Source organism: Saimiri boliviensis, chromosome 1 (assembly GCF_048565385.1).
Source record: "Saimiri boliviensis isolate mSaiBol1 chromosome 1, mSaiBol1.pri, whole genome shotgun sequence".
Lineage (NCBI taxonomy): Eukaryota > Metazoa > Chordata > Mammalia > Primates > Cebidae > Saimiri > Saimiri boliviensis.
In genome coordinates, this window is record NC_133449.1 from 131,419,911 (window position 1) to 131,434,668 (window position 14,758).

The following is a 14,758-nucleotide window of genomic DNA, read 5'->3' on the forward strand; positions in this document are numbered from 1 at the left end:
TGTTTTCTCTCTCCTCAGAATATATTTTTGGTGTCCCGTTTCTCCTCCTCCCGCGCCGCCGCCGCCCCCTCCCTCCCCACCTCGCTCCCCGTCCCCGCCTCCGCCTCCGCCTCCGCCTCCCGGGTTATCTTTGTCTCGCTGCCTCGCGCTCACTCGTTCAACTCTCGGCGCCGCCGCGGCCCCACGCTCCAGGCCCGTCCTCGAGGCGCGCGGCGCGGGGCGCGGGGCGCGGGCGCCGGGGCCTGAGGCGGCAGGCGACGCCCGGGGGCCTGACGGCCGGGCCCGCGCCATGGTGTGAACGCCGCCGCCGCCGCCACCGCCCGCGCACGCTCCATCCGCCCGCCGCGCGGCCCGGCCGGCCGAGAGCCCGGAGCGGCCCGAGAGCGCGGCCGAGCCCGCCGCCGCCGCCGCCGCCGCCGCCCCCGACCCCGCGAGGAGAGTCCCGGGCCGGCCCGGCTGCCGCGCGAGGAGCACCGTCGCCGGCCTGGCCTGCGGCGGGGATAGCCACAGCGACAGGGATATTTATTGTTATTTGTTTTTTGGTGGCAAAAAGGGAAAATGGCGAACGACTCCCCTGCAAAAAGTCTGGTGGACATCGACCTCTCCTCCCTGCGGGTGAGTGGGCCCGCGGGCGGGCGCGCGGGGAGCGGGCAGCGGGCAGCCGGGGCCGCGCCCTGGCCGGCCGGGCGCCCGGGTGCAGCCGTGGGCAGAGCCGCGGGCGCGGCGGCCCCTTTGTCTGCTCGTGCCGGCTGGTGCGGGGCGGGCGCGACTCTCCGCGGTCCCCACGCCCCGGGCCCACCGCACGACCCCCGAGCGCCGGGGGACGGTGCGGGGCGAAGCCCACCTCTTTTGTCACCGCCCTTTCTCTCCAACTGCCCTGCTTGATTTATCCATTTTTTGGCCTCTTTTAAATGATAACCCCTCCCTCCTTCCTCTCCAGGATCCTGCTGGGATTTTTGAGCTGGTGGAAGTGGTTGGAAATGGCACCTATGGACAAGTCTATAAGGTCGGTGTGGGCGCCTTCTTTGTTTCCCGTGGCATGTGGAAACTTCTTGTTGGGAGACGGGGAGAGGGTGATAAACACGCTGCTGACTGGAGGCCACACCGCTTGGCCAAAGTTGGTAAAGGGGTTTCGCCTTGCAGTCCCTCTGTTTTTGCACACCGAGTTTATATTCAGACTGGCCTTAAAAGACCTCATTTCCTGGCTTTGAGATAAGGAAATAAGCTACAGTCGTAGGCATGCACTTTCCTTCAATAAAATGGAAAATAATTTTTTAAAAATAAGACAACCTGAATTTTTTCTTTTTTTCCCTAAATCTGGTCTTTTGAGTTCGTGTGTGAATTAAAATCCCGTGGAGGCGGGCCTTGGCTTCTGATGATCCTAAACCACTGCTTTGGCCTTTGTGAAAATTGTCATCATGTTTCAGCCTCCACTCAGTGCTTGCCAGTTGCTCAAGGTGGGGAGTTCGGCGTTACCTGGGAATACTTAGTAACTGTGGCTGTCATCCTTTCTATTGATGGATACATATTTTGGGGAAGCAGGGAGGAGTGTGTGTTTGGGCAACAGGAGCAGGAAGAATTACAGTGTGGGGATTATAAAATCTGAATTCCAGGAATAACCTGTTTGACAGCTGTGTAATTGAAACAGAAATGACGGGGAGCGAAGAGTATAGAGGATGTCCTGGTTTCACACCCACCCAGGTCTTTCTCTTTTTTAAAAAATTTAACACCCACCCGCCACCCCCAACGATAAATGAAACTAGCAAATCTGGAGTCTGAGTCTGCGCTGAGTAGCTGACACCTAATGTGACTAACAGTGTTCATTTTATCCAGTGCACTTTCTAGAGATTATGAAAGAGCTGTAGGGAATGGAGGCGCAGGCCTTGAAAATTCAGAACAGAATGTTAAATTCTTCCTGTCTTGATTTGTTTCTCATTACTGAACGTTTTCGAAAAGTTATCTGCACTGGGGGAGTGTTCTGTTAGAGACGGTACAAGGTTGGGGAAGCAGGGCTTTGTGGTTCACCATGAAGAATTGTCATTGTCTTACTAAAAATGGGTGGAGTGGGGGGTTGGAAGCTGACTGTAGACGTTTTCTTAGGCCAGATTAAGTGTGGATCTTACTGTCTCTTTTCTCCCTTATGAGTAGAGTTTATCCATCACTTGAACGCCTCTCCACAGCCCAAACTTCTCTAGTCTGGGCGATGTACTGACTGGACTGTGGTCCGAACTTGGGTCAATATTCTTAGGTGATTTCAAGTGAATTAGCATGTGTTTTGTTGGTTAACTGTTGGGGCCGAGGCCAGATTTTTGAATTTGAAAGAGAGCCCTGTTAACTCAGCTTGCCGGGCTCAACTGAATTTGGAAGGCTTTGGAAAATTTTGGAAAAGATTGTGTTGCAACTCACTGAGTGGTTGGTAACTGGCTAAAAGACATTCTCCTCCGTCCGCTGTTTGTTTAAGCACCAGTTTTTTTCTAACCCAGTTTTTCTGGCCAAATCTGAGTGGTGAGTGTAGTCTTCCAAGTGAATTAGCCAGAGCTTGTTTTTGACCTGGTTACACAGTAGTTGGATTGTTTGTGTCATTTTTGGTCAGCGTGGATGTTAAGGACAGAAGTAAGCTAGAAGGCAACATAGTCTTTAAACTAAAGGAAAGAAGGAAACCCCAGTTTGTATTTGTTGGTTTTAACAGGTGGGAGCTGTTTATGGTAAGGGTTTGAGCAGGTTCATTGTTATTTCCCCTCGTGGCCTTTTTAGTTCTTCGCCCCCACCCTCCCAAGCTTTTGAAGTAGATTTGCTGAGCACTACGTTTGGGAAGTAGTTGGGATACGGGCATGACACAGCTGTCTGCTATAAAGTCTCTACATAGGTTGAGAATTTCTCTAATGATGCAAACCTGAGGAATTAAGAAATCTGTGCAGAAGTTGCCTACGGTACAGAAGAAAATAGTGCCTGAGATCTTGCTCATAAGCAGTTTCATTTTTATATTATTAGGAAAATTTCAAACATAATGACTAGAGAGCTAAGTTTAAGTTATCAGCACATGACTAAACTTGTCTCATCTGTATTCTTCTCCTTTATCTTAATGTAAACCCCAAATGCCATTTCAGCCATAAATACTTGAGAATGTTTCTTGTTTACACAATCACATTGTTATCACACTTAGAAAAATGTCATATATCCAGTGTTAACATTTTCCTGATTGTCTCATACATCAAGAAAATTTTTTTACTATACTTTTTTTTTTTTATTACTATAACCAGAAGTTTTTTAATGTTTATCAGCAGGTACTGGGAGCTTCAGTCTTAGAGGTGGTGAAAATAGCAGAACACCTCTTTTTTTTCTTTTTAAGTATTTGATTTCTAGAACCATTTGCCATTATGCTAGGGGTTAATTTAGGATTTTTGTTGGTATGATTTTCTTGTGGTAGCTTTGGGGTTAGATTATTAACACTCCAGAGTTTGTTTATTGCTGCTAAACATCCTTTAGGATGAATAGCATTAAAGTTTGAAAGATACTTGTTACTGATTTGTTATTTATAAAAAGGTCTTTTAAGCATAATTTCAGGGTAAATCTGTAAGCAGAACTTGTAGTCCGAATTTATTTCAGTGTCGCATTTTCTATTTTTCATTAGCGCAGAGGTTGCTTATTTTGAGGCATCTATATTTACATGAAGTGAATGAGTTGAAAAGAGAGAGTTTTCCGAGATTTGATAAGTTCTACGAAATAGCTTTTTTTGGGGTAAACAACTTCCCTGTGAAACTGTGCTAATGGTAGACCCCTCATTTACTGAAGAAAGGCAGGGGTGGGGTGTGTGTGTGTGGCAGTAGGGCTATTGGTAGGAAGGTTAGGGAGTAGAGGGAATTTCAAGGAGATATTATTTGGACTTGAGGAGGGACATCTTTAAGCATTGAGGAGCCACTGAAAGGTTTAGTTAGAATTGGGGATCCTTGAGAGTAGGGGACTTGATCCAGTTTTTTGGGGGATAACTTCGAATTATCTGTATCTCTGACAACAGTGGTAAATGATCTGGTATAGTTAAAACCAGAAGTAAATCAAGTTTGTTTGCATGTTATTTTGGATTTTATTATTTTATTTTATTTTGAGATGAAGTCTCCCTCTGTTGCCCAGGCTGGCATGCAGTGGCACCATCTCCACTCACTATAACTTCCGTCTCCTGGGTTACAGTGATTCTCCTGCCTCAGTAGGAGAGGAGTAGCTGGGATTACAGGCGTGTGCCATCACACCCAGCCAATTTTTGTGTCCTTTGTAGAGACAGGGTTTCACCATGTTGGCCAGGCTGGTCTTGAACTCCAGGCCTCCAACTCCAGGCCTCAAGTGATTGCACCTTGGCCTCCTAAAGTGCTGGGATTATAGGTGTGAGCCACTGCTCCGGCCTTATTGTTACTTTAAATGTTTATTTGACGATTTTTGTGTTTTTCTTGGGGTAGCTATTGTTATTCTGCTTTCTGTGAGCATATGATGGCTGGTATTCCAAATGTCTTGAATAAAAGATTGCTGGCTGAGCACGATGGCTCATGTCTGTAATTCCATCATTTTGGGAGGCCAAGGCGGGCGGATCACCTGAGGTCAGGAGTTCGAGACCAGCCTGGTCAACATGGTGAAACCCCGTCTCTACTACAAATATCAAAATAATAGCCGGGCATAGTGGTGTGTTCCTGTAATCCCAGCTACTTAGGAGTCTGAGACAGGAGAATCACTTGATCCTGGGATGTGGAGGTTGCAGTGAGCTGAGATTCGCTATTGCACTCCAGACTGGGCAACAAGAGCGAAACTCCTCGTGGGGGGAAAAAAAAGATTGTCACCCTGAGGACAATTCTGAGTTTTGGAAGGACCGTAAGGGGCCAGAGGGAAAATCCAGTAACAGTAACATGGAAGTCAGGGAGTTCAGAATTCAGCAGGTGAAATGTCTGAAATCAAGGTTCACTCAAAGGAGGGATCCTAGACTTTATGGAAGACTGATCCATTCTGATCTTGTCATTGGAGGAAGGGTATAATGTGGACCCTGGAGGTGAGGACGAGTGTACCCTAGGCCCAAAGACCTTGCTGGTATGGGGAACTAACACTAAGAGTTCACTCATTCGACGTCCATTCAACACTGTGTTAATGGTAGCTCCCTCATTTATTGAAGAAAGGCAGGGGAGGGGTGGTGTGTGTGTGTGGCAGTAGGGCTAAGAGTGACCTTTGGGAATCGTAGGCAGGTTAGGGAGTAGTGGGAATTTCATGTAGATATTATTTGGACTTGAGGAGAGACATCTTTAAGCATTGAGGAGCCACTGAAAGTTTTCATTGGAATTGGGGATCCCTGAAGTAGGGGACTTGATCCAGATGTGTGTTGGGAGCAAACTGGTAAGTTGGTTGGCCTTGGGCAGTGGTCCAGTGACAGGAGGGGAAGGCCAAGGCAGGATAGTGGCAGTGGTGGTAGAGAGGAGGAGAGGGTCGGGTGGATACTTGGGCATTACTTTTTGCTGGGTTTGACTTGTTGAGTTCACTGTTCTCTGCAGGTTTTGGTATGTCCCTTTAAGTGCGTACACTGTTTACCCACGGTATTAGGAGGAGCGTTGGGATTCCCAGCACTTTGGGAGGCCGAGGTGGGTAGATCACCTGAGGTCAGGAGTTGGAGACCAGCCTTGTCAACATGGCAAAACCCTGTCTCTACTAAAAATATTAAAAAATTAGCCAGATGTGGTGATACACGCCTGTAATCCCATCTACTTGGGAGGCTGAGGCAGGAGAATTGTTTGAACCTGGGAAACAGAGGTTGCAGTGAACAGAGATCGAAGCACTGTACTCCAGGGTGGGCAAGAGATTGAGACCGTCTTAAAAAAAAAAAAAAGAGGCTAAACTGCTAAAATTACTTTCAGTTGCTCAGTAGTTAAGTGCCATATAGATTGTCTGGCTTTTAAAAATCATTATGGGCCAGGGGTGGTGGTTGATGGTTTTAATTCCAGCACTTTGGGAAGCTGAGGTGGGTGGATCACGAGGTCAGGCGTTCGAGACCAGCCTGGTGAAACCCCGTCTCTGCTAAAACTACAGAAATTAGCCAGGTGTGGTGGTGTGCACTTGTAGTTCTAGCTACTCGGGAGGCTAAGGCAGAAGAATTGCTTGAACTTGGGAGGCAGAGGTTGCAGTGAGCTGAGATCATGTCACTGCGCTCCAGCCTGGGCAGCAGAGCGAGACTCCATCTCAAAAAAAAAAAAAAAAAATCGTTAGCATTTTGGAGCAAGTTCTGTACTTAAACTTTTGTGAGGGGTTCTCTAAGTATTATCTTTCAAGTGTAGTGTCTCTTATTCTTCGTTGGAGGTAAAGACATCCAGTGGGGCAAAATGAATTTTGTAGAACTAGATGTTGTCATTAGGAGGAGATCGTGTCAGCTGATCTGCCTCTGAGAGGCATGTTCAGGCTTGTTCTGAGACATAGATTTCCTACATGCTGGAAGATTCTGTACTTGGGCAAGGTGGGAAGAAATCAGCCCTGTTGAACAAGTATTGGTGTGTTGTCTCTTAAAGAGTTTCAACTCTAGACTTTTAAAAACTATTTTACTAACTCAGAAACATCAAAAGCTCTACAGAAAATACAACTACCAAACAAAACTCTGCTGATGATGGATTTTTAACTCCTTACTGCTTGAAACTTTGATAAGTTACGTTGATTTGCTTAGCTGCAAACTTGTAATTTTGCCTTTTTTAAACCAATATTTTATAAATGTGTGTGTGTGTGTGTGTATATGTATTTTTTTTTTTTTTTTTTTGAGATGGAGTCTTGCTCTGTTGCCCAGGCTAGAGTGCAGTGGTGCAAGCTCAGCTCACTGCAGCCCCCGCCTTCCGGGTTCAAGCGATTCCTCTGATGAGCTGGGACTACAGGCGTGCACCACCACGCCTGGCTAATTTTTGTATTTTTAGTAGAGACGGGGTTTCACCATACAGACCAGGCTGGTCTCAAACCCAGGTCAGGGTAAAGTTTTTAGATATGGAAAGATGACTAGGAAGAAAATGAAGGCCAAGGTAATCTATTACCGGTGACCACTGTGGCAGCAGTGGTTCTTAGGTTTTATAATGTTATATCACTGCTCACCAAACAGAATTTGTTCTTTTATTATGGAGCTGGTTCAGTAATAAGAGCTGGTGAGCATTTTTCAGAAGAGAAAGTGACTCTTGAGTAATTAATAAGGTGATACATTGGGAGGTAGTTTTTTCTGTAAAAATCTCTAAGGAAAAGTCACAATGATAAGTTTTAGGACATCCCAGGTTTTAAAAACTGGAAGCTTAGAAACTTTGATATCTAAGTAGCATTAGGTAAAACTAAAATGGGGAGACAAAGTGAAAAATGATTAGCCATATTAACCAATTGCAAGTACTGTGGATGTGTGCTGGCTGGCTCCTGTTCTGAGAGTAAGATACTCAGTGGTAAATGAAGCAGATGATCCATCTACCCTAATGGAACTCAAGAAAAACGGGGATGGACACAAAATGCCAGATGTGGAAAGTCAGTCATACATTCTGTGTTGTCTGCATCTCCCTGGGTCCCCTGCCCAGCACAATTGTGTTCAGACACAACGAATGCACTGACACATGGAAATGGCACATGCTGCAATGTATTCATTTTAAGTGGCTCAACCTCAGCAGGGCTTCTCTGTGCTTTAAATTATAGTAAAAACAAATGAGTAGAAAAGTGAAATGAGGCCAGGCACGGTGACTCATGCCTGTATCAACACTTTGGGAGGCTGAGGCGGAAGGATCACAAGGTCAGGAGTTCGAGACCAGCCTGACCAACATGATGAAACCCCTTCTCTACTAAAAATACAAAAATTAGCTGGGTGTGGTGGAATGCACCTGTAATCCCAGCTACTCAGGAGGCTGAGGCAGGAGAATTGCTTGAACCCGGATGTGCAGGTTGCAGTGAGCCGAGATCGCACCACTGCACTCCAGCTTGGGCAACAGAGCGAGATTCTGTCTCAAAAAAAAAGAAAAGAAAAGTGAAATGAAAAGGTAGACATGCAGAATATCAGTCTATTTTTTTTTCTATTAGAATCAAAAGACAGTTTTACCCAGTCAAATTGCTGTAAAAGTTTTTGTTTTTGTTTTCTTTTTAAAAAGCACAAGAAACTCAGGTGACAAAGTTTTTATACCCTTATTTTTAATTTTTAATTTGATCTTGATGTGGTCAGGAGACCACGCTTTGAGGAACACGGAACTGGCAGGATTGAGTTAGTAAGCTCTGGGTGGTTGGTGCATTAGTGAGCTGGAGAATGGAGGGCTGTTGTCTGTGCCCGGTAGTTGGTTCTCCCACCCTTGAACAGTGGGGAACTAACTAGAGCAGGTGCTGCTTACAGCTTTGTGCTTAAGTGCCAAAACATCTTTGACCCCTCTGCTTCAGAACTGTCTCAAATATGGCTACTTATGAACAAATTATCCTATTAAATTTAAATAAATGAAAGAAAAAACCCACTTTTACATTATAACTTTAAAAAATCCTTTATATGATAAATAGGGTCTTAACTTACCAGTTATGAATGCAGTTGTAATCACATGATACTAAAGTGCTCATATCAAAAGTCAGAGTCATTCAGTTCTCCAGAAGCATCTATTTTCAATTCTTTCAGCTGCTACATCTGAAATGTACTGCTATATTTCTAAATTATATACTTATGTAGTTATTTCTTGATTTATCAGTTTTTTACATTTATTGACTTTCTCTAGCAGTATAGTTACTGAACTACTTATTTCAATAGTATTTGAATATTTAACGCCTATACTTGCTACCTCCCTTAAATGGACGTATCATAATTTTGGGTTAAAATGATAGTTGTTTCTTTTATCATGACTGTGTGAATACCATTTATATGTGACCCAAGCAGTCTTACACGATTACATTTTCTTTTTTTAAACAGCCCCCTGCCCCCACATAGCTTTTACTTTTTCATTTGCTTAGTTTTCTGACATTGCTTAGTTTTCTATCATTAGTACCTATCATTGCCTTCCTTCTCAGATACCCTAAAGGTATAACAAATGTCTAGCAAAGTTTAATCTTTATTACATTTTCCAAATGCTTAATTTAACACCACATATCAGACAATTTATTGTTGCAGATAACCTATTGATTTCCATTTTTTCTCCCTGGAGTTTCCTCTTAGCCGGGCAGGTATGGTTGCCCTGGAATCTGGCGTGTAGCTGTAGTCCTGGAGTGTCCGTTTCCTGGATTCCGCAGTCTTCCTTTTTGGTTTACTATCTTATTTCCCTGAAGCACATCTTCTAGTGGTTTTAAAAGAAAGGGTATATGGGTATTAAGGTTTTAAGTCCTTGTATGGCTGAAAATCCCTTTGTCCCATCACTGCCTCATCTCTTGTCTGGAACATAACTGCTTTTGATTTCCTGAGGGACTAAATCTCTGGTTTCCTGTGGGTGTGGAGTGATACGAGACAGTTACCAGACTCTGTAAGGCAAAGGGGACCTGGGGCTTTCAACCACTAAATATGCAAACTTTGGTCAGTTCTGATTTTGTCCTTGCACCTCACTCGGTATTAGTTTATTCCAAATGATGATCTTCTCATGGTTTAGTAGGTCTAACTGTCTCACTTCTTTTTAGTATCCTTTAGTAGGCACTTAGGGTGTCATTGTTTCCTCTTACTAAGTCAGTTACTACTCCATCTCCCTCTCTCTCTCTCTCTCTCTCTCTCTCTCTCTCTCTCGCAGGCTCTCTCCTTCCTCCCTCCCTCCCTCCCTCCTTCCTTCCTTCCCTCCCTTTCTTTCTTTTTCTTTCTCTCCCTCCCCCCTTTCTTTTTTTTCTTTCCTTTTCCTTTCCTTTCCTTTTTTTTCCTCTTCTCTTTCCCCTTTTCCCCTTTTCCCCTTTTCCCTTTCCCCTTTCTCTTCTGTTGTTGACAGTCTCATTGTCTCCTGGGTTGAATTGCAGTGGCACGATCTCAGCTCACTGCAACCTCTGCCTCCTGGGTTCAAGTGATTCTTATGTCTCAGCCTCCCAAGTAGCTGGGACTACAGGTGCACACCACCATGTCTGGCGAATTTTTGTATTTCGGGGTTTCACTATGTTGGCCAGGCTGTTTTTGAACTCCTGACCTCAAGTGATCTGCTCGCCTTGGCCTCCCAAAGTGTTGGGATTACAGGCGTGAGCCACTTCCCCTCAGTGAATCATCTTTTGAGACAGGGTTTTGCTCTGTCTCCCAGGCTGGAGTACAGTGGTGTGATCATAGCTCATTGCAGCCTCGACCTCCTGGGCTCAAGCAAACTTCCCACATCAGCCTCTTGAGTAGCTGGGACTACAGGTGTGCACCAGCATGCCCAGCTAATTTTTTAAATTTTTAGTAGAGATGTATTTGATATCTTCCCCAGGTTACTGGGCTCAAGCGGTCTGCCCACCTTGGCCTCTCACCATCCACTTTTTAGCTGTTAAAAGCTGATAGAAATGATCTCTACTACCTCTTTCCCCCTTTACTTTTTTATTCTGTTTACTTTAAAATCATTTTTATGGGAAGTAATCCTTAATAATTCATGTCATCAGTTTACCACGTTTAACCAAAAGTTGTGTATTTGATTTTGGACTTAGGGTTTTGCTCAGGTGTTTCTTTTCATCCAGAACAATAACAATACCAACAAAACATTAACAGTAACAACAAAAAGTGAAAACAAGGGTGGGCAATGCATAACCTCTCTGACCTTACTGCATGACTTCTGTCAGAGATACTTAATTTGGGAAGTGCAAGCCGAGGGAGATGAGGATGAGGAAGAAGGAAAGTGAGGCAAGATGCCAAGGAGTACCGTGATATGTATTAATTACCATGTTGGCTGCTGCTCTGAACAAGCCTTCGAGAGATAGAGGAGTTTTTTCAGCAGTATTTTTTTAAAAGCAGCTTTATTGAGGTATATTTTCTGTATTATGAAATTAACCCAATTCAAGCTTACATTTCAGTGATATTTAGTAAATTTACTGAGTGGTATAACCATCACCACAGATCAATATTGGAACACTTTGATCATGCCAATAAGATTCCTTATTCTGATTTACAGTTAATCCCCATTCTAACCCAGAGCCCTAGGCAACCACTAATCTGTCAGTATTAGTTTGCCTTTTTTTTTTTTTTGAGACGGAGTTTCGCTTTTGTTACCCAGGCTGGAGTGCAATGGCGCGATCTCGGCTCACCGCAACCTCCGCCTCCTGGGTTCAGGCAATTCTCCTGCCTCAGCCTCCTGAGTAGCTGGGATTACAGGCACGCGCCACCATGCCCAGCTAATTTTTTGTATTTTAGTAGAGACGGGGTTTCACCATGTTGACCTGGATGGTCTCGATCTCTTGACCTCGTGATCCACCCGCCTCGGCCTCCCAAAGTGCTGGGATTACAGGCTTGAGCCACCGCGCCCAGCTAATTTTTTTTTTTTTTTTTTTTTTTTTTTTTGAGACGGGGTTTCGCTCTTGTTACCCAGGCTGGAGTGCAATGGCACGATCTCGGCTCACCGCAACCTCCACCCCCTGGGTTCAAGCAATTCTCCTGCCTCAGCCTCCCTAGTAGTTGGGACTACAGGCGTGCGCCACCATGCCCAGCTAATTTTTGTGTTTTTAGTAGAGACGGGGTTTCACCATGTTGACCAGGATGGTCTCGATCTCTTGACCTCGTGATCTACCCGCCTCGGCCTCCCAAAGTTCTGGGATTACAGGCTTGAGCCACCGCGCCCGGCCTAATTTGCCTTTTTTGAACATTTCATATAAATGGAATTCTACAATGTGTTATCTTCTGTGTTTAATGTTTTTGAGGTTCGACCATGTCACAGTGTGGTGCTCTGTTCCTTTTTATTGCTGAATTTTTGGTTGTGATTGTACCACGTTTGTTACCTGTTCACCAATTGATTGACATGGATGGAACTGCATCTTAAGTTGTCCACAGAAGGGAGAAAGGAGGGGAAATTTATCTGTTTGGGTCTTCTCCTTACTTGTTAGTATAACCAAACACTTGGTTCTGATGACCCTGGGTGACCATCTGGATGAAGGAAACACAGTTGGAAGTTTTGTGTCCCTGAATCCTTTATCTTCTCCACTCTTATTAGTTATGAGTGTGAGTTTATTTATTTATTTCTTCATATGAGCTGTGGCTTTGTTGTATATTTATTTAGTTTTTGAGATGCAGCCTCACTCTGTTGCCCAGGCTGGAGTACAGTGGCACGATTTTGGCTCACTGCAGCCTCTACCTCCTGAGTTAAAATGATTGTCCTGCCTCAGCCTCCCAGGTAGCAGAGGTTACAGGTGTGAGCCACCACGCCCAGCTAATTTTTACATTTTTAACTAGAGATGTTGGCAAGGCCTTAAGTCATTTTAAAAAATATGAATATAATTTGTTACCACTGTAAAGACAGACTGTTCACTATCAGCATGGTCACTAGCATCAGGAACTAGGCCAAACTAATTTTTCCTTCTGGGAGAATTTTTTCTGGGAGAATTCCTTTGTATAATAGCCAGCTATTTACTATGTGATGCTAGACTGCAGTTTTTCTTTTTCTTTTTTTTTTTTTTTTTTGAGACGGAGTTTCGCTCTTGTTACCCAGGATGGAGTGCAATGGCGCGATCTCGGCTCACCGCAACCTCCGCCTCCTGGGTTCAAGCAATTCTCCTGCCTCAGCCTCCTGAGTAACTGGGATTACAGGCATGTGCCACCATGCCCAGCTAATTTTTTGTATTTTTAGTAGAGACGGGGTTTCACCATGTTGACCAGGATGGTCTCGATCTCTCGACCTCATGATCCACCCGCCTCGGCCTCCCAAAGTGCTGGGATTACAGGCTTGAGCCACCGCGCCGGCCTTGACTGCAGTTTTTCATTATCTTAAGTAGAAGCTATTAACTTGCTGGGATTTTAAAAAAACAAAGCAAAATTTGTTATCTTTGATCAGAAGGATGTATCCTAAGTTAAATAAATGTTATGTGTTTTGGGGTAATAAGATTGCTCATGTGTTTGAGGTGTATTTTTCAAAGTATTTTTCTTATATTTTAAGTAATAGGTTACTTTTTGAAAATTCTTATACTGGAGAGTTTTCATTCTTTTTTTTTTTTGAGACGGAGTCTCGCTCTTGCTACCCAGGCTGGAGTGCAATGGCGTGATCTCGGCTCACCACAACCTCCGCCTCCTGGGTTCAGGCAATTCTCCTGCCTCAGCTTCCTGAGTAGCTGGGAGTACAGGCACGTGCCACCATGCCCAGCTAATTTTTTGTATTTTTAGCAGAGATGGGGTTTCATCATTTGACCAGGATGGTCTCGATCTCCTGACCTTGTGATCCACCCGACTCGGCCTCCCAAAGTGCTAGGATTACAGGCGTGAGCCACTGCACCCGGCCCGTTTTCATTCTTAACCTGCTATGACAGTGACAGAGTGCTGTTGACTACCAGAGCCCTTGCCCCCATCAGTTTTTTTGAGACCCTCTTTATGTAATTGGTGCGTAGGTTGTTTTTTTTTTTTTTTTTTTTGAGACAGAGTCTTGCTCTGTCCCCAGGCTGGAGTGCAGTGGTGCGATCTCCACTCACTGCAACCTCTGCCTCCTGGGTTCAAGTGATTCTTTTACCTCAGCCTCCCGAGTACCTGGGACTACAGGCATGTGCCACCATGCCCAGCTAATGTTTGTATTTTTAGTAGCGATGGGGTTTCATCATGTTGGCCAGTATGGTCTTGATCTCCTGACCTTGTGATCTGCCTGTCTTGGCCTCCCAAAGTGCTGGGATTATAGGCATGAGCCACCGTGCCCAGCCTGGTTTGTAGTTTGATGACTATTCAATTTTGAGAGGTATGTCGAAGACAATATTTGAGTTAGGGCTGTGCATCAAGGTACTTACAATTTGTTGGAGATCCCACGTTAGACACTGAGTAATGCCTGAGGTTGAGTATGTACATTTAAGTGACACACAATTCTTTGGGTGTATTCATTCTCCTGCTAGGGCATGACTCAAACTGTAGAGCCTTTCCAGTTTAAACTTGGGATATTAGAGCGTCTTAGTTCTCTATATGTACATGTTTTCTCATCTATTCTTGTTTCCTCCCTTGATTCCCAGAAAAATCTGACAGGTGTTCAGCTCTTTAGTCTTCAGTGATTTCAAGGCTTGGTTTCTGTTTCTTGTTTTACCATCTACAGATACTTTGAGCCTGCTCTGCTAGTCAAGATTTCCTTTATTTATTTATTAATCTAGTACTTAATGTGTTTATAATATGTGCCAGGCACCATGTGAGGCTTGCTCACTGTGACAGTGGGCAGAAAGGCAGTTAGCTTGTGCTCTTGTGTAGCATATAGCCTAATGTGTAAGGCAGAAAATGAACACACAGTTAAAGAAGGTGATATTGCAGATGGGGAACAGCAGGGGCCTATGGGAGTGTGTGACGTGATAGCTAAGTTAGAGCTGATAAAACAGATATGGTGGTATGCACAGTGAAGCTTTATGATTTCAATTCATATGCTCTAGATGAGGCATAGATGTATGTGGAGCAGTGAACAGTCTGCTAGGAGTTAACACCAGCCACTGAGCTGATGATTCATCATCTTGGTTAGTACTACTTGGAATAAAGATAGGAGGGGTGTGTTCCATTGATTATGGTAATTGACTGCCTCCATTTAGTTTGCCTTGAGCCAGCTGTCTCTCAGGAAGCCTTGCCTCCTACATCTGCACTGTTTGGTATTCCTTGCTTTTGAATCTCCTGTTATCAGGAGTTAGCACCCTGAATATTACTGTATGGGTGAAGGAGGGGCCTTCATCAGGA

The 14,758-nt window shown here is 44.6% G+C and overlaps 1 protein-coding gene across 49 annotated transcripts in view; it reads left to right on the forward strand.

The window, feature by feature from the left end:
• The first annotated feature begins 287 nt into the window (after positions 1-287).
• The window catches only part of MAP4K4 (mitogen-activated protein kinase kinase kinase kinase 4), a 198,214-nt gene continuing 183,743 nt past the window's right edge, over positions 288-14,758 (forward strand). For 5 of the 49 annotated variants that reach the window (XM_074404450.1, XM_074404503.1, XM_074404513.1 and 2 more), the window contains exons 1-2: positions 298-615; positions 941-1,006. In XM_074404450.1, coding sequence (XP_074260551.1) covers positions 559-615; positions 941-1,006 — 123 coding nt within the window. In that variant the 5' untranslated portion in view covers positions 298-558. Of the gene's footprint in view, positions 616-940; positions 1,007-14,758 lie in introns of all 49 variants that reach the window. The other 44 variants (XM_074404529.1, XM_039475261.2, XM_074404524.1 and 41 more) reach the window with 20 other exon arrangements.